Raw genomic sequence first — 27,045 nt, 5'->3', positions numbered from 1 at the left:
GAAGGTCAGGACAGCCTACTCCTTTCCCACCTTTCAGCTCCAACCGGCATTGTAACTAGTACGAACAACCGATAATACTCTGGTTAGAACACACACTCACACATGATTTCTTGCGATTCCAAGGGTTACGAAGACGTCACCGGTCTCCATGGCTTTGCTGTTGCCAAGATACGGCTCTCTAGGATGGGATGTTGTGGCAGGCGAGGTGAGGCGATAGGGAGAGAGGTGACATAAGAGTGTCAGTGTTACATATTAAGGTGGGGTTGGCTCCACTTTAGACTATAAGAGAAGAATGTAGGCATCAGGGTTGAGGTCAAGTCCATTTCAAATGAGTCAGTTCAGCAAGTGAATTGCCAAAGTTTCTGCAACAAGATGCCTTTCTTTAGTAAAACACTGGTGCCAGCCTATTTGCAGTGCCAGCCTGTGTGTGTTGTGTCAGTGATTTGCATTGCTCATCATCCCTTACAGTAGCATCATTTGCATGGTGATACTTCAGCACCACCTTCAGGAATAGTTCCGTCAGTGTGTGTTTGTGTGTGTGTGTGTGTGGTAACTAGACAAAATGGTTTGACTATGATTGGAACAGAAACACACACACACACTGACTGAACTGGTGGTTACGATCAGAGACACCTTACACGTACGTGGTGGATTGAGACGAGAGCAGAGAGAATTATAGATCTAGACTAGATCTGATTACAATTTCAATTTCTCAGGTGAGTAGATGTTTGTGTCTGAAATCTAAACTTATTCCCACTACTTTTCAACATATGGCACCTTAATCCTAATATTTAGTGCACTACCTTTCAAGATAGGGCTCTGGTCCAAAGTGATTTACTATATGAGGAGTATAGGGCCTTGGTCATTGTAGTGCACTATATAGGGAGTAGGGTGTCATTTAGGATTTCTTGTATTTTATTTACTGGACATAATACTTAGACTGGCAGCTGAATCAATGTTAGTCATCTTCAGTGAAACGCATCACAGAGAGAATACATTTCATCTGTTGAATCCTTCAAAGTGACGACCAGAAAGTAGGAATTGTTTCCAGATAATTGATCTATATATTATCTAGTATGCTAGCCAGTAACAGCTCAAGTTAACCAGTAACATAAGGCATTATGGAAGTACTGTTGCTACAACTGTAAAGGTTTGTTGATCATGTTTGATCTGTTTTGTGTTTGATAGTAGTAAAAGGAGACCGAAATAGGTGTGTATTGGCATGATGAAAGTGTTTCTTTGAGATATAACCACCTCGTTATGAGAGTATGACTAAGCACAATGACATGAAGAGAATGTAACAAATTGACACCCTCCTGATTGCTAAAATATTATATAGGTCCATGTCTGTCTCTGTCTCTTTGCCCCCCCCCCCCTTTCATAGTCAAATACACAAGTTGTATCACAACCCATCCACTCACGCACAGTTTTTCTGTTAATTTAGAGTGTACAATTTTACAACTTTAATTAACTTATTTAAAACAATTTTAAGTGTGTTTATGTGTTTAGAGGTCTTAGGAGAGAGGAGGGGACCACTGCCTCTAAAATGAATCTCACTGGGGAACATGCATCCCCAATGTTGAGAGGTGAGATTAATCCAAAGCTGTTGATGACTGTTGTCCATCGCAGAACTCAGAAGTGATTTTACATCATCATTAGGCTAGATAAGAATAGAATAGATTAGTGTCTAAAGGTCTGTCTGTTGTGTTGAAGCCTAATCCAGCAGGAGAGACCAGACTCAACTGTACCGAGCTGTGCGTCCATGAAGAGTGACCAGTCTATAGATCCACCTACCCTTTCCAGAGAGAGAACCTCTTCTACTAAACTAAAGTAAGCGGGGTGCTCTTGAGCGAAATAGGTTCCCCTAATGTACAGACATAGTGTCCATCTATAAATATATCAACGAAAGAAGGCTAATAACATTTGTTAGACATACCTGTAATGCTCCAACGAGAAACCTATCAAATAACTTGAAAATAATTTAAAATAATGTTTGTAGAGATGTATTTAGTGACACCACAACATCTTCTAAATAGCTCTTGTCTGTGTGTGTCTTTTCCAGGGCACATCAGAAGAGACCAGTCTCACCTGCACACAGCTGTGTGTCCGTGAAGAGTGACCAGTCTATAAATCATCCAATCATGTTCAAAGGTGGAGACTCTTCTACTAAACTACAGTAAGCGAGCATCAAGATCCTCGACATAACTAGTGTAATTGGTTAGGTATGCATGTCATTCTCCAATTAGAAACTTATAAAATAATTAGTGAAATAAAATAAAGTGTAAAGATTGTATGCTCAGTGACACCACAACATCTACTTAAGGTCGACATAGATATTTATTGTCTCTGTGTTTGTCCAGAGTTCATCAGGAGAGATCAGAGTCACCTGTTCCCAGCTATGTGTCCATGAAGAGTCACCAGTCTATGGATCCACCTGTAATTTTCAGAGAAAGAGACTACTAAAACAAAGATGGGGCATGAAAATGTCTCAATTCAGTCATTGTCACTTGTTGCTTTTTTTCAACAGACAAGTGACTCTGGTCTATGGATCATCCAATCCTCTGAGTTGGAAACATTACTACTGGACAAAGGTAAGAAATTAGTGCACTGGTTAGTGAGTTACCAACACTGTCTATATTGATTCATTTTCTTCTATTGGGCCATGTTACCAACAAACAGAAGTGGTTCCAAGTAAAAGTCCACTAAAGCTACAGTCCTTGTTTCTTTGTGTTTTCCAGGGTCGACCAGGAGAGACCAGACTTGGATGTTCTTCATGGGCAAGGAGAGGAGACCTGTCAAATCTTCCATGCACTACAGTCACAGAGAGCCAACACTGAGTCTTAGTCTATGGTGGCAGCTAACTCACCTAAGGGCTCTGAACCCAGCAGCAGTGGCTCTGGTCCAAACAGCATGCAGGAGCACTTAAGGAAGAATAAGGACATTTTAGGGAAGCAGCACAGTCCCATTGATTACCTTAGTATGGGGAACCTGGTGCTAAATCACTCATAGACAACCTGATTCTGGGTCAGGGTTTCTTACATAGCAGAGCAGCTCACTCGCTGCAATTTATTGAAATTCAGCCCTCGATCCAAGTTTTCTTGGGGACGGAAAGTGTCTTCCTCCACCATCCTCTATCTTTACTTACGGGTTACCAGGTGCACGCAGAAGGGTCAGGTGCCAGAGGCCAGACACAGGGTGGAAGAGAGCCCAGGCAGGCTGGTAGAAGGCGTAAGACATTGACATTGGGCTCTGGATAGGTAGGGGGCAAGGTGGTGGTCGCTCATCCCCCCGGGCCCATCCTTTGGTGGGACTGAGAGTCAGGTTGGGACTCGCTGTGGAAGTCAAAGGATCACCAGGTGCACGAGGAGGCCTCCCTCAAGGCGGGGGGAACTCAGAGTCTAAGCAGGGGCAGGGGCAGGGGCTGTAGGCAGCACTCTGGCTGTGAGTGCTGTCCCCAGGTGCACAGAGCATTTTTCGGGTGCACGTGGTGCACGTGGTTCCTGACAGCGGGACTATAGACGTCTTAGAGTACAACTTACTCCCTGGAATTACTAAGGCCAAGGGAGACGGGTGTTGACCGGGTAGGGAGAGTAAGTGTGGAGGCCTGGAGGTCTGTTGTTCCAAGGAGTAAGCTATACACTCTCAGGCCCAGGGAGACGGCAGGCAGGCAGGAGGGCAGGGAGTGTAGGCCTACAGTTGTGGCCAAAAGTTTTGAAAATGACACAAATATTAATTTTCACAAAGATTGCAACTTCATTGTCTTTAGATATTTTTTTGTCAGATGTTACTATGGAACACTGAAGTATAATTACAAGCATTTCATGTCAAAGGCTTTTATTGACAATTACATGAAGTTGATGCAAAGAGTCAATATTTACAGTGTTGACCCTTCTTTTTCAAGACCTCTGCAATCCGCCCTGTCATGCTGTCAATTAACTTCTGGGCCACATCCTGACTGATGGCAGCCCATTCTTGCACAATCAATGATTGGAGTTTGTCAGAATTTGTGTTTGTTTTTTTGTCCACCCGCCTCTTGAGGATTGACTACAAGTTCTCAATGGGATTAAGGTCTGGGGAGTTTCCTGGCCATGGACCCAAAATATTGATGTTTTGTTCCCCGAGCCACTTAGTTATCACTTTTGCCTTATGGCAAGGTGCTCCATCATGCTGGAAAGGGCATTGTTCGTCACCAAACTGTTCCTGGATGGTTGGGAGAAGTTGCTCTCGGAGGATGTGTTGGTACCATTCCTTTTTCATGGCTGTGTTCTTAGGCAAAATTGTGAGTGAGCAAACTCCCTTGGCTGAGAAGCAACCCCACACATGAATGGTCTCAGGATGCTTTACTGTTGGCATGACACAGGACTGATGGTAGCGCTCACCTTGTCTTCTCCGGACAAGCTTTTATTCCAGATGCCCCAAAAAATCGGAAAGGGGATTCATCAGAGAAAATGACTTTACCCCAGTCCTCAGCAGTCCAATCCCTGTACCTTTTGCAGAATATCAGTCTGTCCCTGATGTTTTTCCTGGAGAGAAGTGGCTTCTTTGCTGTCCTTCTTGGCACCAGGCCATCCTCCAAAAGACTTCGCCTCACTGTGCATGCAGATGCACTCACACCTGCCTGCTGCCATTCCTGAGCAAGCTCTGTACTGGTGGTGCCCCGATCCCGCAGCTGAATCAACTTTAGGAGACGGTCCTGGCGCTTGCTAGACTTTCTTGGGCACCCTGAAGCCTTCTTCACAAGAATTGAACCGCTCTTCTTGAAGTTCTTTATGTTCCGATAAATGGTTGATTTAGGTGCAATCTTACTGGCAGCAATATCCTTGCCTGTGAAACCCTTTTTGTGCAAAGCAATGATGACAGCACATGTTTCCTTGCAGGTTGACAGAGGAATAACAATGACTCCATAACAATGACAGAGGAATAACAATGATTCCAAACACCACCCTCCTTTTGAATCTTCCTGTCTCTTATTCGAACTCAATCAGCATGACAGAGTGATCTCCAGCCTTGTCCTCGTCAATACTCACACCTGTGTTAATGAGAGAATCACTGACATGTCAGCTGGTCCTTTTGTGGCAGGGCTGAAATGCAGTGGAAACATTTTTTGGGGATTCAGTTCATTTGAATGGCAAATAGGGGCTTTGCAATTAATTGCAATTCATCTGATCACTCTTCATAACATTCTGGAGTATATGCAAATTGCCATCATACGAACTGAGGCAGCAGACTTTGTGAAAATTAATATTTGTGTCAATCTCAAAACCTTTGGCCACGACTGTAGAGGCCAGAAGTCAGAGGTCACCAGGTCAATGGTTCCCTGCCTGGAGGTCAGGAAGGCCCCAGGGAGAAGGCCCAAGTGAATAGTTGTGTGAGTGACACTGTCCTTCAGGGGGGCAGAGCAGGCATATTAATGTGAGAACATGGACAGATAAAAGAGTGTGCAATGTGTAGGCCCACTTGAGTGTACATTCTGAACCTTGTTTGAAGGCAGTAGGTCACATGACCAAGGAGCGATTGAAATTCTAAAGATTACAAAATGTATGTAAAATTGTGTGAGATGAAAATGGACAAACTAAAGGATGTGCAATATATATTGCTAGTGAATGGATGTTCTGAAAGTAGTTTGATGGTTGTAGATCATAAGACTTTAATCTTTAAAAAAATGATCGTAAAATCTAATGAGATGCAAATGGACAAACAAAAGGCTGTGCAATGTGTAGGCCCAATGAGTGTACATTATGAACCTTGTTTGAGGTGTGTGGGTCACATGACCAAGGTGCTATTGAATTTCAAATGCAACGTGTGTCTATGCCATCGGGTTAACTAGAACCACTTTTGAACGTTTTAGGAGTAACGGTTAAAGAGCTACTGAAATGAGAAAAATTGGATTTATCGTTATGTTGATGGTCCTTAACTGCTGTTAGTGGACGTAAGGAAAACTACAGACGAATATCCGTCAAATATCCAACCTGAATCTGTCTTTACCTCGTTTGCCTGAGGCTGATGCCACGCAGGTGCTTGTACTCATTCTTGTACACATGCATATACACTCGCATTGAAATGCGCATGTGCACACACACATGTAAATAGTGCCGCACATGCACTGAAATGTATATAGTTGGCCTAGCTGTTTTGTTTTTTGTTGTCTTTGATGTGTTTAGTTTTTACATTGTTGTTTCTCTTTTTTCTCTTTTGTAAATTGTGTCGCTCTGGACGGGAGACGGTTAGATGACTGAATGTAATGTAAATGTTGAGCGGCTTCACTGCAGGTACATTGTATGTTTTAATATTTACATGATTTTCATGATTTAAAAAAAGAGAATAAAAAAACAAACACGTTATAGCAATATGTCAGTCGATGACGTGTCATGCAACCATTGGTTGATGCATACAAAGTCTGAGCAGGTGACTGCAACCACAGTTTTCAATCGTGTCCTTTTAGCTTCATATCACGCCTTATCCTTTGACTGTTTTTGTTTGATAACTTTGTACCTTTTTGAGTTCGCTTTTTACCATCATTATGATCTTGGAATCTGTTCAAATAACCTGAAAAACAATCAATCCCTTATTACCCAAACCTTGGAACTACGTGACAAACTGTAAATGTGTGATAATTGCAATCAAGAAATCTGCCCAGTTTCCCTGATCTTGCTATGGCAAACAAGCTGGTTTTACCATACTGTAATTGTCATTTCTGCAGAGTGATTGTTCTCAACTAAAACTCATAAAGAACTACCCAAAAAGCATTAGGCTCTGTCTGATATGCACTGAAAACACCTGAGGAAGCTCCACTCTTTTCACTGGCACTGTAGCCTTGACCACGGCATTTGTTCACTGACATCCCCTCCATACTTTCATTCATTACATATTTTTATTTCACATTCCTGAAGCTGTTCTGTCGGATTTCTGCTACAGTCCTTGAGCACATGGTCAATACATATAAGATAGAAAAGATGCCCAAAACTCTGACTGAAATGTACACATACTTCCTGGAATTTCAGTCCAAATAGACAGATGTGAAGTATAAAGGGGAAGGTGAGACTAATCTACGCTGGCACTGGGGAAACTGGCTTTCGAACAGCTTGAAAAGGCAATCAGATTTTCTACGAGGAAGACCTGACTAAGTGTGACATCGACATCAGTGAAGCATCATTATACTCAGGATAGTGCACACAGATCTTCAGAGAGGAGCGTGGGCTGTACGAGGAAAAGGTGTACTGCTTTGTGCCATCTGACCATTCAGGAGTTCCTTCCCGCTCTGTATGTGTTTCTCTCATTCAACAACAGCAATGTCAATCTAGTGACAAAAAAGAAACGAACCTCACAAAAATTCTGAAGATGTTCAATGAAAATCCTACAACCAACAAGAGGGCAGTGAACAAGGCCTTAGAGTGAGAATGGACACCTGGATCTGTTCCTCCGCTTCCTTCTGGGCCTCTCTCAGGAGTCCAATCAGACTCTCCTACGAGGGCTACTGACACAAACAGGAAACAGAGAAATTAGGTAACAGTCAAGTACATCAAGAAAAAGATCAGGGAGAATCACTCTCCAGAGAAGTGCATCAATCTGTTACACTCTATTGGAGGATGTTCCTGAGGTCAGGAAGTCTCTGAGAACTCTTCCCTGCACAATGTTCAGCTCTGGTCTTTGTGTTGCTAACTTCAAAGAAGGAGCTGGAATGTGTTCAATCTGAAGAAATGCTCCAGATCAGAGGAGAGTCTTCTGAGGCTGCTGCCAGTAGTCAATGTCTCCAGAACAGCTCTGAAGTTAATCAATACCTAACATAGACATATGACAAAGATCAGAAGAAACAATTAATTTGTATTACTAAATTTATACAATTACAGTGCCTTGCGAAAGTATTCGGCCCCCTTGAACTTTGCGACCTTTTGCCACATTTCAGGCTTCAAACATAAAGATATAAAACTGTATTTTTTTGTGAAGAATCAACAACAAGTGGGACACAATCATGAAGTGGAACGACATTTATTGGATATTTCAAACTTTTTTAACAAAGCAAAAACTGAAAAATTGGGCGTGCAAAATTATTCAGCCCCCTCAAGTTAATACTTTGTAGCGCCACCTTTTACTGCGATTACAGCTGTAAGTCGCTTGGGGTATGTCTCTATCAGTTTTGCACATCGAGAGACTGACATTTTTTCCCATTCCTCCTTGCAAAACAGCTCGAGCTCAGTGAGGTTGGATGGAGAGCATTTGTGAACAGCAGTTTTCAGTTCTTTCCACAGATTCTCGATTGGATTCAGGTCTGGACTTTGACTTGGCCACACCTGGATATGTTTATTTTTTAACCATTCCATTGTAGATTTTGCTTTGTGTTTTGGATCATTCTCTTGTTGGAAGACAAATCTCCGTCCCAGTCTCAGGTCTTTTGCGGACTCCATCAGGTTCTTCCAGAATGGTCCTGTATTTGGCTCCATCCATCTTCCCATCAATTTTAACCATCTTCCCTGTCCCTGCTGAAGAAAAGCAGGCCCAAACCATGATGCTGCCACCACCATGTTTGACAGTGGGGATGGTGTGGTCAGGGTGATGAGCTGTGTTGCTTTTACGCCAAACATAACGTTTTGCATTGTTGCCAAAAAGTTCAATTTTGGTTTCATCTGACCAGAGCACCTTCTTCCACATGTTTGGTGTGTCTCCCAGGTGGCTTGTGGCAAACTTTAAACAACACTTTTTATGGATATCTTCAAGAAATGGCTTTCTTCTTGCCACTCTTCCATAAAGGCCAGATTTGTGCAATATACGACTGATTGTTGTCCTATGGACAGAGTCTCCCACCTCAGCTGTAGATCTCTGCAGTTCATCCAGAGTGATCATGGGCCTCTTGGCTGCATCTCTGATCAGTCTTCTCCTTGTATGAGCTGAAAGTTTAGAGGGACGGCCAGGTCTTGGTAGATTTGCAGTGGTCTGATACTCCTTCCATTTCAATATTATCGCTTGCACAGTGCTCCTTGGAATGTTTAAAGCTTGGGAAATCTTTTTGTATCCAAATCCGGCTTTAAACTTCTTCACAACAGTATCTCGGACCTGCCTGGTGTGTTCCTTGTTCTTCATGATGCTCTCTGAGCTTTTAACGGAACTCTGAGAATATCACAGTGCAGGTGCATTTATACAGAGACATGATTACACACAGGTGGATTGTATTTATCATCATTAGTCATTTAGGTCAACATTGGATCATTCAGAGATCCTCACTGAACTTCTGGAGAGAGTTTGCTGCACTGAAAGTAAAGGGGCTGAATAATTTTGCACGCCCAATTTTTCAGTTTTTGATTTGTTAAAAAAGTTAGAAATATCCAATAAATGTCGTTCCACTTCATGATTGTGTCCCACTTGTTGATTCTTCACAAAAAAATACAGTTTTATATCTTTATGTTTGAAGCCTGAAATGTGGCAAAAGGTCGCAAAGTTCAAGGGGGCTGTCACGCCTTGGTCTTAGTGTTTTGTGTTTTCGTTATATATTTGGTCAGGCCAGGGTGTGACAGGGGTTTACGTGTTGTATTTCGTATTGGGGTTTGTAGTATTTGGGATCGCGGCTGATTAGGGGTGTTGTATAGGCTTGGCTGCCTGAGGCGGTTCTCAATCAGCTGTCAGGTGATTCTCGTTGCCTCTGATTGGGAACCGTATTTAGGTAGCTTGAGTTTCGCTTTGTCTTTCGTGGGTGATTGTTCCTGTCTCTGTGTAGTGTTCACCAGATAGGCTGTAATAAGTTTCACGTTCCGTTTGTTGTTTTCGTATTTTGTATAGTTATTTCATGTATCGTCACTTTTCATTCATTAAAGACATGAGTAACCACCACGCTGCATTTCGGTCCGACTCTCTTTCAACAAACGAAGAACGCCGTTACAGGGGCCGAATACTTTCGCAAGGCACTGTATATGTTAATATAAATGACATGTTAATTGATAAGCTTGGCCTATGTATGTCTTATAGGTTGAATCAATGTAGCCTCACAGAGAGATGTGGTGTAGCGCTCGCCTAAGTTCTCAACTCAAACTCCTCACACTTAAGAGAACTGGACATTGAGAGACAATGACCTGCAAGATGCAGGAGTGAAGCTGCTGGCTGCTGGACTGGGGAGTCCACACTAAACTGGAGTCCCTGAGGTTGCTATTCCACACTGTAAACTGGAGTCCCTGAGGTTACTATTCCACACTGTAAACTGGAGTTCCTGAGGTTGCTATTCCACACTGTAAACTGGAGTCCCTGAGGTTACTATTCCACACTGTAAACTCTGAGGTTGCTATTCCACACTGTAAACTGGAGTTCCTGAGGTTGCTATTCCACACTGTAAACTCTGAGGTTACTATTCCACAGTGTAAACCCTGAGGTTACTATTCCACAGTGTAAACCCAGAGGTTACTTTTCCACACTGTAAACCCAGAGGTTACTTTTCCACACTGTAAACCCTGAGGTTACTATTCTACACTGTAAACCCTGAGGTTGCTATTCCACACTGTAAACTGGAGTCCCTGAGGTTGCTATTCCACACTGTAAACCCTGAGGTTGCTATTCCACACTGTAAACTGGAGTCCCTGAGGTTGCTATTCCACACTGTAAACCCTGAGGTTACTTAGAAGTTGACAAACTGCAGAATGAGAGAAAAAAAGAAAAAAAACAATGTTTCTATCCAGCCATTTTTATGTGAATAAATTACATGTTGGATAGAAAAAACAGGCTTGATTGAAACAGAATAATTGTTGGTAAACGAGTTGACAATGGTTTAATAATCCAACAGGGGCAGTTTAGACAGGTCAAGGCAGGCAGGGGTCAGTAAACCAGAAGTGGGGCAACGGTACCGGAAGGCAGGCAGGCTCAGTGTAAGCAAAGGTACAGGTCAGCAGGCTCAGGGTCAGGCAGAGTGGTCAGGCAGAGTGGTCAGGCAAAGTGGTCAGGCAAAGTGGTAAGGCAAAGTGGTCAGGCAAAGTGGTCAGGCAAAGTGGTCAGGCAAAGTGGTCAGGCAAAGTGGTCAGGCAAGCGTCAAAACTAGGGGGGCGAGAAAAAGAGAGACTGGGACAGCAGGAGCTGAGAACAAAAATGCTGATTGACTTGACAAACAAGATGAACTGGCAACAGACCAACAGACAACACAGGTTTAAATACACAGGGGAAAATAGGGAAGTTGGGTGACACCTGGAGGGGGGTGGAGACAATCACAAAGACAGGTGAAACAGATCAGAGCATGCACACTGAATAGTTTATTCAGCTACAGATTAAATAATGAACTTCACAGGGTGGTGAAAGCGCACAGTGATGATGAGCTTGATGCTCATTTATAATAAATATGGAGGTTCCTAATTTATGCTGGTGACGTGATGATCAGTGCTTAGCATTCAATTGACAAATGAAAATGATCTTGCTCTTATCCATGTCATGAAGCTTAGGCCTCAACACTCCATGTACTATATCTGCGAGCTTGTGACTACAGCGCACATTGCAAGACCAGAGTGAGCACATTTGCTGTTTATTGACTTTTTGTGCCAAAATCATCGACAGAGTTAAAAATGGGATGGAAACACATCGTATTTAAAAAATTGTATTCAATAAATTCTAAGTTATTAGACAAAGCGCTTTTTTTGCAAGAAGCCAATTTGATGGAAACAGACCACTGCTGCTTAAATTTGCATATTTTATGTGTGAGGATATTAGAATATTTACTTGAAAATCTTTCAACAAAATGACGGAAACCTGAGTATAGACATGAATTGCTTATTCAATTAACATAAAAATGGTTTTATATGAATATGTGTATAAACTTTCCATAATTATTTTTTATTTTACTTCATTTAAATGTCAAGTGTAAACCTGTACAGCCAAGGGGTTACATGTGTATAATGGGTAGCAGTAGTGTTAATGAAATCATGATAAACTCTCTGCAAGCTGTCAGGTTGTCTGGTCACAGAGGAAGGATGTGCTTCTTTGGCCTCAGCTCTCAAACTCTTCACACCTGAGAGAGCTGGACCTGAGCTACAATTACCCAGGAGACTCAGGGGTGAAGCTGCTCTCTGCTGGAGTGGAGGATCCACAATGGAGACTGGAGAAACTCAAGGATGCAGAAAGTGTGTTGTTGTTGTGTCCGTGATCCCTTTACCCCAGCCCCTGACCTGCTTCCTTACTGAAGAACAGTATGCGTGTAATGCATTAGGCTCCCTCACTCATAACAAAACATAATGCACTCTTGAAATAATGCATTAAGTGTTGCTATATTACCTTATGTAAGGTGTGTTAAGGGGACATGACTGCTAGTAAGCTCTTACAATCCACTGGGCACAATTTAATCAATGTTATTTCCACATCATTTCAGCATCACAAAATCTATGTAATGATATTAAATCAACGTGCAAAAGTCATTGAATTTGAAAAAGTCATCAAAAAAATGAAACTCCCCAACAACTGGTACACGGGCACAGATCACATGGATTACGGCAGCCCCCTGCACCTCTCTGCTTCAGAGGGGTTGGGTTGAATGCGGAAGTCACATTTAGGTTGAATGCATTCAGTTGTGCAACTGACTAGATATCCCCTTTCCCTAATTCATTTATAAATAGGCTTTCATTAGAAGTTCTGGATAATTGAAAAACATCTAAATATTCTAATATGTATGATTCTGTGTATCGGTATCCTTCATCATATTCCTGTGATCTCACACTGGACCCAAACACAGCACACAAATGACTCCCTCACTCTGAGAAGAACAGAAAGGAGAAAACGGCAATAAAGGTTCACACTAAGAGTGGTCTGTCATCAGGTGCTGTGTAGAGAGGGTCTGACTGGGCGATTCTACTGGGAGGTAGAGGGGAGTGGGTCACTGCCAAATATAGGAGTAACATGTAAATATGCATACTGTGCAGAAAAGGACAATGGTGTTTGTTATGACGTAATGGGATAAAAATAACAATTCCGGAATCTGTATTGCACTGATGGCGGTGCCTACATGGTCGAGCACAATAATAAAAGCACTGATATACAGTGTATTCACCCCCTGTAACGCTTGTCGTTGGGAGAGAGAGAGGAGAACCAAGGTGCAGCATGGTAAGTATTCATATTCTCCTTTTAATGAAAACGAATAGTTGCACAAAAACAACAAAACACGAGAACGAAACGAAAACAGTCCTGAACGGTGAAATACAAACATAGAACAGAAAATAAACACCCACGCAACACAGGTGGAAAAAGGCTACCTAAGTATGATTTTCAATCAGAGACAACTAACGACACCTGCTTCTGATTGAGAACCATACCAGGCCAAACGCAAAAACACAACATAGAAAACGGAACATAGACAACCCACCTAACCCATACTAAAACAAAGACATAACAAAGGAACTAAGGTCAGAACAATGACACCCCCTTGGAGTTTTTCCTATTTTGTTGCATTACAACCTGTAATTTAAATGGATTTTTATTTGGATTTCATGTAATGGACATACACAAAATAGTCCAAGTTGGTGAAGTGGAATGGAAAAAATAACTTGTTTGAAAAAATTCAAAAAAATAAAAAACGTGAAAGTGGTGTGTGTATATGTATTCAGCCCCTTTGCTATGAAGCCGCTAAATAAGATCGGGTGCAACCAATTACCTTCAGAAGTCACATAATTAGTTAAATAAAGTCCACCTGTGTGCAATCCAAGTGTCACCAAGCTAGTGTCACATAGCTTCTGCGTGTAAATCAGCTAGAAAGATGTGTCGGCATCGAGTAATTGTCTCTGGCCCCCTCCCAGTTAGGGGGAGTGATGAGCTCTACAGCAGTCTAACAACTCAATCGCTGGTTGAAAACTGTTTTCTGCCCCTCCCAAAAGATAGAATTTGTAGATAATTGGCCCTCTTTCTGGGACTCACCCACAAACAGGACCAAGCCTGACCTGCTGAGGAGTGGCGGACTCCATCCTAGCTGGAGGGGTGCTCTCATCTTATCTACCAACATAGACAGGGCTCTAACTCCTCTAGCTCCACAATGAGATAGGGTGCAGGCCAGGCAGCAGGCTGTTAGCCAGCCTGCCAGCATAGTGGAGTCTGCCACTAGCACAGTCAGTGTAGTCAGCTCAGCTATCACCATTGAGACCGTGTCTGTGCTTCTACCTAGGTTGGGCAAAACTAAACATGGCGGTGTTCGCCTTAACAATCTCACTAGGATAAAGACCTCCTCCATTCCTGTCATTATTGAAAGAGATCATGATACCTCACATCTCAAAATAGGGCTACTTAATGTTAGATCCCTTACTTCAAAGGCAATTATAGTCAATGAACTAATCACTGATCATAATCTTGATGTGATTGGCCTGACTGAAACATCGCTTAAGCCTGATTAATTTACTGTGTTAAATGAGGCCTCACCTCCTGGCTACACTAGTGACCATATCCCCTGTGCATCCCGCAAAGGCGGAGGTGTTGCAAATTTCAATTTACACAAAAAAAAATGATGTTTTCGTCTTTTGAGCTTCTAGTCATGAAATCTATGCAGCCTACTCAATCACTTTTTATAGCTACTGTTTACAGGCCTCCTGGGCCATATACAGCGTTCCTCATTGAGTTCCCTGAATTCCTATCGGACCTAGTCATAGCAGATAATATTCTAATCTTTGGTGACTTTAATATTCACATGGAAAAGTCCACAGACCCACTCCAAAAGGCTTTCGGAGCCATCATCGACTCAGTGGGTTTTGTCCAACATGTCTCTGGACCCACTCACTGTCACAGTCATACTCTGGACCTAGTTTTGTCCCATGGAATAAATGTTGTGGATCTTGATGTTTTTCCTCATAATCCTGGACTATTGGACCACCATTTTATTAAGTTTGCAATTGCAACAAATAATCTGCTCAGACCCCAACCAAGGAACATCAAAAGTCGTGCTATTAATTCACAGACAACACAAAGATTCCTTGATGTCCTTCCAGATTCCCTCGGTCTACCCAAGGACGCCAGAGGACAAAAATCAATTAACCACCTAACTGAGGAACTCAATTTAACCTTGCGCAATACCCTAGATGCAGTTGCACCCCTAAAAACTAAAAACATTTCTCATAAGAAACTAGCTCCCTGGTACACAGAAAATACCTGAGCTCTGAAGCAAGCTTCCAGAAAATTGGAACGGAAATGGTGCCACAACTAACTGGAAGTCTTCCGACTAGCTTGGAAAGACAGTACCGTGCAGTACCGAAGAGCCCTTACTGCTGCTCGATCATCCTATTTTTAACTTAATTGAGGAAAATAAGAACAATCCGAAATTCCTTTTTGATACTGTCGCAAAGCTAACTAAAAAGCAGCATTCCCCAAGAGAGGATGGCTTTCACTTTAGCAGTGATAAATTCATGAACTTCTTTGAGGAAAAGATCATGATTATTAGAAAGCAAATTACGGACTCCTCTTTAAATCTGCGTATTCCTTCAAAGCTCAGTTGTCCTGAGTCTGCACAACTCTGCCAGGACCTAGGATCAAGAGAGACGCTCAAGTGTTTTAGTACTATATCTCTTGACACAATGATGAAAATAATCATGGCCTCTAAACCTTCAAGCTGCATACTGGACCCTATTCCAATCAACTACTGAAAGAGCTGCTTCCTGTGCTTGGCCCTCCTATGTTGAACATAATAAATGTCTCTCTATCCACCGGATGTGTACCAAACTCACTAAAAGTGGCAGTAATAAAGCCTCTCTTGAAAAAGCCAAACCATGACCCAGAAAATATAAAAAACTATTGGCCTATATCGAATCTTCCATTCCTCCCCCAAAAAATTGAAAAGGCTGTTGCGCAGCAACCTACTGCCAACCTGAAGACAAACAATGTATACGAAATGCTTCAGTCTGGTTTTAGACCCATCATAACACTGAGACTGCACTTGTGAAGGTGGTAAATTACCTTGTAATGGCATCAGACCGAGGCTCTGCATCTGTCCTCGTGCTCCTAGACCTTAGTGCTGCTTTTGATACCATCGATCACCACATTCTTTTGGAGAGATTGGAAACCCAAATTGGTCTACACGGACAAGTTCTGGCCTGGTTTAGATCTTATCTGTCGGAAAGATATCAGTTTGTCTCTGTGAATGGTTTGTCCTCTGACAAACCAACTGTAAATGTTGGTGTTCCTCAAGGTTCCGTTTTAGGACCACTATTGTTTTCACTATATATTTTACCTCTTGGGGATGTCATTCGAAAACATAATGTTAAATTTCACTGCTATGCGGATGACACACAGCTGTACATTTCAATGAAACATGGTGAAGCCCCAAAATTGCCCTCGCTAGAAGCATGTGTTTCAGACATAAGGAAGTGGATGGCTGCAAACTTTCTACTTTTAAACTCGGACAAAACAGAGATGCTTGTTCTAGGTCCCAAGAAACAAAGAGATCTTCTGTTGAATCTGACAATTAATCTTAATGGTTGTACAGTCGTCTCAAATAAAACTGTGAAGGACATCGGCGTTACTCTGGACCCTGATCTCTCTTTTGAAGAACATATCAAGACCATTTCAAGGACAGCTTTTTTCCATCTACGTAACATTGCAAAAATCTGAAACTTTCTGTCCAAAAATTATGCTGAAAAATTAATCCATGCTTTTGTCACTTCTAGGTTAGACTACTGCAATGCTCTACTTTCCGGCTACCCGGATAAAGCACTAAATAAACTTCAGTTAGTGCTAAATACGGCTGCTAGAATCCTGACTAGAACCAAAAAATGTGATCATATTACTCCAATGCTAGCCTCCCTATACTGGCTTCCTGTCAAAGCAAGGGCTGATTTCAAGGTTTTACTGCTAACCTACAAAGCATTACATGGGCTTGCTCCTACCTATCTCTCTGATTTGGTCCTGCCGTACATACCTACACGTACGCTACGGTCACAAGACGCAGGCCTCCTAATTGTCCCTAGAATTTCTAAGCAAACAGCTGGAGGCAGGGCTTTCTCCTATAGAGCTCCAATTTTATGGAACGGTCTGCCTACCCATGCCTACCCATGTCAGCCTACCCATGTCAACTCGGTCTCAACCTTTAAGTCTTTACTGAAGACTCATCTCTTCAGTGGGTCATATGATTGAGTGTAGTCTGGCCCAGGAGTGGGAAGGTGAACGGAAAGGCTCTGGAGCAACGAACCACCCTTGCTTTCTCTGCCTGGCCGGTTCCCCTCTTTCCACTGGAATTCTCTGCCTCTAACCCTATTACAGGGGCTGAGTCACTGGCTTACTGGGGCTCTCTTATACCGTCCCTGGGAGGGGTGCGTCACCTGAGTGGGTTGAGTCACTGATGTGATCTTCCTGTCTGGGTTGGCGCCCCCACTTGGGTTGTGCCGTGGCGGAGATCTTTGTGGGCTATACTCAGCCTTGTCTCAGGATGGTAAGTTGGTGGTTGAAGATATCCCTCTAGTGGTGTGGGGGCTGTGCTTTGGCAAAGTGGGTGGGGTTATATCCTTCCTGTTTGGCCCTGTCCGGGGGTGTCCTCGGATGGGGCCACAGTGTCTCCTGACCCCTCCTGTCTCAGCCTCCAGTATTTATGCTGCAGTAGTTTATGTGTCGGGGGGCTAGGGTCAGTTTGTTATATCTGGAGTACTTCTCCTGTCCTATTCGGTGTCATGTGTGAATTTAAGTGTGCTCTCTCCAATTATCTCTTTCTCTCTTTCTCTCTCTCGGAGGACCTGAGCCCTAGGACTATGCCTCAGGACTACCTGACATGATGACTCCTTGCTGTCCCCAGTCCACCTGGCTGTGCTGCTGCTCCAGTTTCAACTGTTCTGCCTTATTATTATTGAACCATGCTGGTCATTTACGAACATTTGAACATCTTGGCCATGTTCTGTTATAATCTCCACCCGGCACAGCCAGAAGAGGACTGGCCACCCCACATAGCCTGGTTCCTCTCTAGGTTTCTTCCTAGGTTTTGGCCTTTCTATGGAGTTTTTCCTAGCCACCGTGCTTCTACACCTGCATTGCTTGCTGTTTGGGGTTTTAGGCTGGGTTTCTGTACAGCACTTTGAGATATCAGCTGATGTATGAAGGGCTATATAAATACATTTGATTTGATTTGATTCTACAACTTGATTGGAGTCCACCTGAGGTAAATTCAATTGATTGGACATGATTTGGAAAGACACACACCTATCTATGTAAGGTCCCACATTTGACAGTACATGTCAGAGCAAAAACCAAGCCCTGAGGTCAAAGGAATTGTTCATAGAGCTCCAAGACAGGATTGTGTCGAGGCACCGATCTGGGGAAGTGTACTGTGATGGACATTTTTATAATGTGAAGAGACAGCCTTGAAAATGTTAATCTTGTCTTAGTGTCATAAATAATCCTTGGTTCCTGCCTGTGCTTGGTAAAGATATGAGGGGGTGCGACATGACCCCCTCCTTAGGACGATCTGGCAGAACGCCCAGAATATGTTCTACAAGTTAAGATAGGAGACGGTGCCAGACACATGCAGAAACCAACCCTATGAACTATTCCTATGCAAAGTGTCTTTAACGAGTATATAAGGGATAAGAGGACTGCCCCAAAAGAGAGGCTGAGACAGGAGGGGTCAGGAGACACTGTGGACCCATCTGAGGACACCCCCGGACAGGGCCAAACAGGAAGGATATAACCCCACCCACTTTGCCAAAGCACAGCCCCCACACCACTAGAGGGATATCTTCAACCACCAACTTACCATCCTGAGACAGGGCCGAGTATAGCCCACAAAGATCTCCGTCATGGCACAACCCAAGGGGGGGCGCCAACCCAGACAGGATGACCACATCAGTGAATCAACCGACTCAGGTGACGCACCCCTTCCAGGGACGGCATGAGAGAGCCCCAGTAAGCCAGTGACTCAGCCCCTGTAATAGGGTTAGAGGCAGAGAATCCCAATGGAAAGAGGGGAACCGGCCAGGCAGAGACAGCAAGGGCGTAGAAACATCTCAAGGATGATCAATGGAAACAGGATGCACCTGAACTCCATTTCGAGTCTCATAGCAAAGGGTCTGAATTCTCATGTAAATATCGTATTTCTGTTTTATATTTTTAATACATTTGCAAACATTTCTAAAAACCTGTTTTTGATTTTTCGTTATGGGGTATTGTGGGTAGATTGATGAGGAACAAAAATGTATCTAATCCATTTTAGAATAAGGTTGTAACATAACAAAATGTGAAAAATGGGAAGACTTTCCTGAATGCACTGAATATGATGTGAAAACTGTTTTTCAAATGGGACTCTCACCTATTTGTTAAGACAAAGCTAACATCCATGGAAAAGACTATACGCTCGATTTCCCTCATTCGTGTGGCACGCAGTGTTGGCAAGTTTCTCCGAAAAGTCCAACTTCTGGGAAGGCTACCCTCCCCTCTCCATGAAACCCTTTCATTCACGGAAATTAAACTTTGTGACAAAGTTGTGAGTTTTTGTATTTTTATAAAATGATATGCCAAAAGTAAAATATTATTTCCTGTGAACTTGGTGCCGCTACGTCACTTGGACCTTTGACTGTAGTTACAGTGTTTATTACAGAAGGACAACTCAGTGAAGATAAGATTATTCAACCTTCAATATCACTATGAAGACACAGACACACAACCACCAGTCATCCTAGTAGCCAGCCACATAACTTTGTGACATTCAGAACGTTTTTCAAACTTGATCATTAAAATAAAGAGAAATACAGTTTCATGGAATATTTCAAATGTTTGTTTTTTACACTGATTAGTAGCCTATGTAGTTTTTTACACTGATTAGTAGCCTATGTAGTTTTTTTACACTGATTAGTAGCCTATGGAGTTTTTTTACACTGATTAGTAGCCTATGGAGTTTTTTTACACTGATTAGTAGCCTATGGAGTTTTTTTACACTGATTAGTAGCCTATGTAGTTTTTCCTTCATTTAATTGAAATAAAACATGTACTATTTAAATAGCTAGACTACTGTAGACAGACGACCAATGTTCCAGCAAAAAAAAATCAGCACTGAGCAAATCTGCTGAGCACAAACTGTGCAACTTCCGGCACACGTTTACTGTGAACACTGAGGCTGTGCTCACTTTAAGTAAGTAGGCTACTGTGGCATAATGTAGGCCTACCAGAGTGGCCTTCCGTCAAAAACAATGGAGAAAAATGCGTCCTATAATATTTTAACATGCAAATAGCTGTTATACCATGAACCCTACAGCAGCAGCCAATGTGTGGAGTTCAATGTAAGACTTTTGAAAAAAACATTTAGGGCTTAACATTAACCTGTTTATCACAAGTGGTCCTGCCATTATTAAGGGAATCAGACAAATTAAGCTACTCTCTGCCTATTGGCTACATAGTTTATTCAAGACCGTCTCAAAATACAACACTGCACCTTTAAGAAATAAAAAACCTATATACCTGACACACTTTTCAAAGATGGCTATAATAAAATAATATATACAGTAGCTATATAAAAGAAAAACATATATATATGGAAATGCACTCCCCATTGTTGACTAGAAATGATCTATAACTGGGATTATAGCTCACTAACTAGCAAAGAAAATTAACAAATGTTCACAGGAGGCACATGTAGCTCTCGCTTTGATCTCAGAACAAACACATCTACTCGCAAATGGGCATACTGTAGCCTATACACAGTCCAGTTCAGAGTGAATGGCACAGATCCATATATGGCGATGTCTGTTTGCATATAGGCCTACTGCAGCTCTGATTGGTTATGGTGCACTGGTCTGTGTAGAGTATGGGCCTGAGTGTGCCTCTCAATGCAATAGAATCCTACTCCAATGCGCTCTGCCCACAAGAAAATATCTCGCAGTTAGTTTTGCATACTAAGTCTTGCATAGTTCATTTGTTTCGGTATGTTATGTTGAAAGTGGCTAACATTGTGTTGATTCGATCACAATTCCTACAGTAGAGTGAAACATTAACAGTTTTAACTAAAGGGGAAAACTCAAGAAAGGTGAGTGAAGTTCAATGTCATGCTTCTCTGCTTGGTCAGTGGGAACTGCATGCACGTGGGAACTGTATGCACGTGGGAACTGTATGCATGTGGGAACTGTATGCACGTGGGAACTGTATGCACGTGGGAACTGCATACACGTGGGAACGGCATGCACGTGGGAACTGCATGCACGTGGGAACTGAATGCACGTGGGAACTGAATGCACGTGGGAACTGCATGCACGTGGGAACTGCATGCACGTGGGAACTGCATGCACGTGGGAACTGCATGCACGTGGGAACTGTATGCACGTGGGAACTGCATGCACGTGGGAACTGTATGCATGTGCGCAGCTTAGAGGGAAAATTGCAGAGGACATTATTTTAGGAGTTTGCTATAAGGCTATCTTGTTTGTTAAGTCTGACTCAGTGATAGCTGGTCAGAGCTAGAGTTCAAAGTTCACTTATTGAGCTTTCTTTGAGAACATCAGCGGGATCATTTACGCAATTGTGTGTGTGTGTGTTTGTGCAGGTCTGGGTGGATCTCCAGTTGGCTTCCATCCTGGTGTCCCACCTCCCTCTCTCAGCTGAAGGACGCAGAAGACAAAATGCTCAAATGTAAGAGTGTGTGTGTGTGCTTCCCCTCCTAACTATCATACTTACACATCTCCTCTCCTCTCTTTTCACACTCTCCCTCCCTGTTCCCTCCGTCTTTCTCCTCCATCCCTGTCTCTTCTCTCACCTGTGAAGACTCCATTCTCCCGGCAGCATGTCCAGATATCAAACGTCAACCATCTCTGGACCTTAGCCTTCAACTCTCACATCAAGATACATCTCTTTCTCCCACCCCAGCCCCAGCCTCAGACTCAGTCACCCCCCCCCCCCCCCTAGCCTCAGCACCAGCCACATACCTCTTATCCCCAGCCCTCTCTCCAGCCCCAGCTCCGTCCTCCCCTGGTGCTGCTCCATGGGTTTGGGGGTGGTGCGGGTCTGTGGGCCCAGAACCTGGACTCTCTGTGTGGGAGTGGAGCCATGAATGCCCTGAATCTGCTGTGGTTTGGACAGAGCAGCCGGACCCTGTTCAGCGTGGACCCCCAAGGGGCAGCAGAGCAGTTCCTAGGGGCCCTGGAGGAGTGGAGGGACAGGGTGGGCCTGGAGGAGATAGTCCTGCTGGGACACAACCTGGGAGGATACCTGGCTGCTGCTTACACACTTACACACCCACACAGGTGAGAGAGAGGAGAGTGAGGAGAGGTAGTGTGTGTGGGTGTGTGTGTGTTCATATACGTGTTCACACTTTGTGTGTTTATAGGGTAAAGCACTTGATCCTGGTGGAGCCCTGGGGGTTCCCGGCCTATCCAGAGAGTCTAGATCAGGAGAAGTCTATCCCAGTGTGGATCAGAGCCATGGGGGCTGTCATGAGTCCCTTCAACCCCCTGGCTGGACTTAGACTGGCCGGACCACTGCGTTCGATATACACACACACACACCGTAAGCTCGTGTACTACACATATATCGCATACACTACATGCATGCACACACACACAAGTGGAAAGAATTGCCACATGTTTCAAAACCAAAGGTGTTAATATAACATATTCCTCCCCATCCTCTCTCTCCATTCCTCCCCCATTCCTCTCTCTCCATCCCTTCCTCAATTCCTCCCCATCCTCTCTCTCCATCATTTCCTCCATTCCTCTCCATCCCTTCCGCAATTCCTCCCCATCCTCTCTCTCCATCCCTTCCGCAATTCCTCCCCATCCTCTCTCTCCATCATTTCCTCCATTCCTCCCCATCCTCTCTCTCCATCCCTTCCGCAATTCCTCCCCATCCTCTCTCTCCATTCCTCCCCCATCCTCTCTCTCCATCCCTTCCTCCATTCCTCCCCACCCTCTCTCTCCATAATTTCCTCCATTCCTCCACATCCTTTCCTCCATTCCTCCCCATGCTCTCTCTCCATCCTTTCCTCCATTCCCCCTCATCCTCTCTCTCCATCCTTTCCTCCATTCCTCCCCATCCTCTCTCTCCATCCTTTCCTCCATTCCCCCTCATCCTCTCTCTCCATCCTTTCCTCCATTCCTCCCCATCCTCTCTCTCCATCCTTTCCTCCATTCCTCCCCACCCTCTCTCTCCATAATTTCCTCCATTCCTCCACATCCTTTCCTCCATTCCTCCCCATGCTCTCTCTCCATCCTTTCCTCCATTCCCCCTCATCCTCTCTCTCCATCCTTTCCTCCATTCCTCCCCATCCTCTCTCTCCATCCTTTCCTCCATTCCTCCCCATCCTCTCTCTCCATCCTTTCCTCCATTCCTCCCCATCCTCTCTCTCCATCCTTTCCTCCATTCCTCCCCATCATCTCTCTCCATCCTTTCCTCCATTCCTCCCCATCCTCTCTCTCCAGCGGCAACAGCCGCTCAATGTTAGTGATGGCTGTTAAACAGTCCGATGGCATTGAGATAGAAGCTGTTTTCAGTCTCTCGGTCCCTGCTTTAATGCACCTGTACTGACCTCGCCTTCTGGAAGATAACGGGGTGAACAGGCAGTGGCTCGTTGGTTGTTGTCCTTGATCATCGCTGCTGCTGCTGCGCCTTCTTCACCACACTGTCTGTGTGGGTGGACCATTTCAGTTTGTCCGTGATGTGTACGCAGAGGAACTTACAACTTTCCACCTTCTCTACTACTGTCCCGTCGATGTGGATAGGGGGGTGTTGTTTCCTGAAGTCCATGATCATCTCCTTTGTTTTGTTGACATTGAGTGTGAGGTTATTTTCCTGACACCACACTTCGAGGTCCCTCACCTCCTCCCTGTAGGCCGTTGTCACCTCCTCCCTGTCTCGTCGTTGTTGGTAATCAAGTCTACCACTTGTAGTGTTGTCTGCAAACTTGATGATTGAGTTGGAGGTGTGCATGGCCTCGCAGTCATGGGTGAACAAGGAGTACAGGAGAGGGCTGAGAACTCACCCTTCCTTGTGGGGTCCCAATGTTGAGGATCAGCGGGGTGGAGATGTTGTTTCCTACATTCACCACCAGGGGGCAGCCCGTCAGAAAGTCTAGGACCCATTTGCCAAGACCCTGGGTCTCGACCCAACCCTTGAGCTTAATGACGAGTTTGGAGGGTACTATGGTGTTAAATGCTGAGCTGTAGATGAACAGCATTACATTACATTACATAGGTTTTCCTCTTGTCCAGATGGGTTAGGGCAGTGTGCAGTGTGATTGTGATTGCGTCGTCTGTGGACCTATTGGGGCGGTAAGCAAATTGGAGTGGATCTAGGCTATCAGGTAGGGTGGAGGTGATATGATCCATGACTAGTCTCTCAAAGCACTTCATGATGACAGAAGTGAGTGCTACGGGGCGATAGCCGTTTAGCTCAGTTACCTTAGCTTTCTTGGGAACAGGAACAATGGTGGCCCTCTTGAAGCATGTGGGCACAGCAGACTGGGATAGGCATTAATTGAATATGTCCAGAAACACACCAGCCAGCTGGTTTGCGCATGCTCTGAGGACGCGGCTAGGGGTGCAGTCTGGGCCGGCAGCCTTGCAAGGGTTAACACGTTTAAATATTTTACTCACTTTTGCCACGGTGAAGGAGAGCCCACAGGTTTTGGTAGCGGGCCGTGTCAATGGCACTGTATTGTCCTCAAAGCGAGCAATGGAGTTGTTTAGTTTGTTTGGGAGCAAGACGTCGGTGTCCATGACGGGGCTGGTTTTCTTTTTGTAGTCTGTGATTGACTGTAGATCCTGCTACATACGTCTTGTGTTTGAGCTGTTGAATTGCGACTCTACTTTGTCTCTATACTGACGCTTGTTTGATTACCTTGCGGAGGAAATAGCTACACTGTTTGTATTCAGTCATATTTCCGGTCGCCTTGCCATGATTAAAAGCAGTGGTTCGTACTTTCAGTTTTGCGCAAATGCTGCCATCAATCCACGGTTTCGGGTTTAGGGAAGGTTTTAATAGTCACCGTGGGTACAACATCACCGATGTACTTGCTAATAAACTTGCTCACGAGTCAGCGTATACATCAATGTTGTTGTCTGAGGCTATCCGGAACATATCCCAGTCAACATGATCGAAGCGTGGAATCCGATTGGTCGGACCAGCGTTGAACAGACCTGAGCACGGGCGTTTCCTGTTTTAGTTTCTGTCTATAGGCTGGGAGCAACAAAATGGAGTTGTGGTCAGATTTTCCAAAAGGAGGGCGGGGGAGGGCTCTGTATGCGTCGCGGAAGTTAGAGTAGTAATGATCCAGGGTTTTGCCAGCTCGATTCGCGCATTCGATATACTGATAAAATTTAGGGAGCCTTGCTTCAGATTAGCTTTGTTAAAATCCCCAGCTACAATAAATGCAGCCCCAGGATATATGGTTTCCAGTTTACATAGAGTCCAGTGAAGTTATTTCAGGGCCATCAAGGTGTCTGCTTGGGGGGGATATAAACAGCTGTGATTATAATCGAAGACAATTCTCTTGGTAGATAATGCGTTCAGCATTTGATTGTAAGGAATTCTAAGTCAGGTGAACAAAAGGACTTGAGTTCCTGTATGTTGTTATGATTACACCACGAGTCGTTAATCATAAGGCATACACCCCCGCCCTTCCTCTTACCAGAGAGATGCTTGTTTCTGTCGGAGCGATGCGTAAAGAAACCAGGTGGCTCTGATAACGTATCCCGAGTGAGCCATGTTTCCGTGAAACAGAGAATGTTACAATCTCTGATGTCTCTCTGGAAGGCAACCCTTGCTCGAATTTCGTCTACCTTGTTGTCAAAAGACTGGACATTGCCGAGTAGTAAACTCGGGAGCGGTGAGCGATGTGCCCATCTATGGACCCTGACCAGACGACCGCTCCGTCTGCCCCTTCTGCGGCGTCGTTGTTTTGTGTTGCCTACTGGGATCAGGTCCATTGTCCTGGGTGGTGGTCCGAACAGAGAATCCGCTTCGGGAAAGTCGTATTCCTGGTCGTAATGTTGGTAAGTTGACGTTGCTCTTATATCCAATAGTTCTTCCCGGCTGTATGTAATAAGACTTAAGATTTCCTGGTGTAACAATGTCAGAAATAATACATTAAAAATCAAAATACTGCATAGTTTCCTAAGAATGCAAAGCGAGGCGGCCATCTCTGTTGGTGCCATCTTGCTTGATATCACCATAGTGGTGAAACAGCATTTAGGAACATGAAGTACCATATGGTTGGGCTAAGAGACCAATGTTAGATCGTATTGGACAGATCCAACCAGACATTCCAATATCCATCATCTATGGGTCCCGATCCAGTATCGACAGCGACTCGGGATACACTGTCTAGAAAATGCATACATTCCACTCAACATTCATTGAGCCCCTCTACCCAGGGATTGGCACTTGGGTTGACTCCTCATTGTCTCTGTGCCGGATAAAATAGACCCCTGGGTCCTGGAGGGACACACACACACACACACACACACACAACACAGATAAATACAGATGCTCACATTTTAGTCATGAATAAAACATATGTAAACAGACTGAAGTTGACAGACATTGTAAACTAGATGTACTTACTCAATAGAGTTTATCATGAGACTGTGCTGTGAAACCTGGAATATTTTTAGTTTTTTCTTGGTGTTTGTGAATAATAATGTGTATATTATGTTTATCTATCAGATTGTTGACACAATAATCCTGCTTCATTTTAAACTGTTGCAATAACAGTACTATGACTTGAATTTAAACCATGTCACATATTTACCAAATCAAGAGCAATGAAAGGTGTTTTTTTTTAAAACAGCCTACTCTTATTTCTAAGAAGAAAATGTAGTGTCCATAATAAAGTGCAGTAATGAGAGGTTAGAAGTCCGTAAAACGGCAGCCATCCCCTCCAGCTCCATTATATTCCATTCCAATATTATGTTCCAATTAATATATTTTTATTCATTAAAAACGACTATTGAAAAACTTTTGCTCCTGAATGAACTTTAAAGACTGCTGGGATTTCAAATCTTCCATTTATCAAATAATATTTACTGCAATTGTACATAATGTATTGTATGGAAAAGGAACAACAAAGAAATAACAAAGAAAATGAATGTTCAGGTGAGTTGAAAAGAGGGACTAATGGTGACGTGCGACACCCCCGCCATATTTTATTTAAATAATTCA

The 27,045-nt window shown here is 43.7% G+C and overlaps 1 protein-coding gene and 1 long non-coding RNA gene across 2 annotated transcripts; both read left to right on the top strand.

The window, feature by feature from the left end:
• The first annotated feature begins 1,713 nt into the window (after nucleotides 1-1,713).
• Nucleotides 1,714-3,719, top strand: LOC116354332 (uncharacterized). The gene is made up of 3 exons (XR_004203556.1): nucleotides 1,714-1,830; nucleotides 2,063-2,591; nucleotides 2,739-3,719. It is a non-coding gene; the product is annotated as an uncharacterized LOC116354332 (long non-coding RNA).
• Nucleotides 3,720-20,142: 16,423 nt separating this feature from the next.
• Nucleotides 20,143-22,506, top strand: LOC109908622 (1-acylglycerol-3-phosphate O-acyltransferase ABHD5-like). Its single transcript, XM_031794977.1, has 5 exons — nucleotides 20,143-20,180; nucleotides 21,437-21,530; nucleotides 21,655-21,722; nucleotides 21,837-22,133; nucleotides 22,217-22,506. Exons 1-5 carry the CDS (start codon nucleotides 20,143-20,145, stop codon nucleotides 22,491-22,493), a joined length of 774 nt encoding a protein of 257 aa, XP_031650837.1. The 3' UTR covers nucleotides 22,494-22,506.
• Nucleotides 22,507-27,045: the final 4,539 nt, after the last annotated feature.

Source organism: Oncorhynchus kisutch, linkage group LG17 (assembly GCF_002021735.2).
Source record: "Oncorhynchus kisutch isolate 150728-3 linkage group LG17, Okis_V2, whole genome shotgun sequence".
NCBI lineage: Eukaryota > Metazoa > Chordata > Actinopteri > Salmoniformes > Salmonidae > Oncorhynchus > Oncorhynchus kisutch.
The sequence above is the reverse complement of the archived record's forward strand: the minus strand, read 5'-3'. Positions and strand labels throughout refer to the sequence as shown.

Coding starts and splice junctions, on each gene's coding strand:
- LOC109908622 (XM_031794977.1), top strand. CDS start 20,143: ATGAACCCTACAGCAGCAGCCAATGTGTGGAGTTCAAT. Junction 20,181..21,436: donor GCCAATGTGTGGAGTTCAAT/GTAAGACTTTTG, acceptor GTGTTTGTGCAG/GTCTGGGTGGATCTCCAGTT. Junction 21,723..21,836: donor TGGACCTTAGCCTTCAACTC/TCACATCAAGAT, acceptor CCAGCCCTCTCT/CCAGCCCCAGCTCCGTCCTC.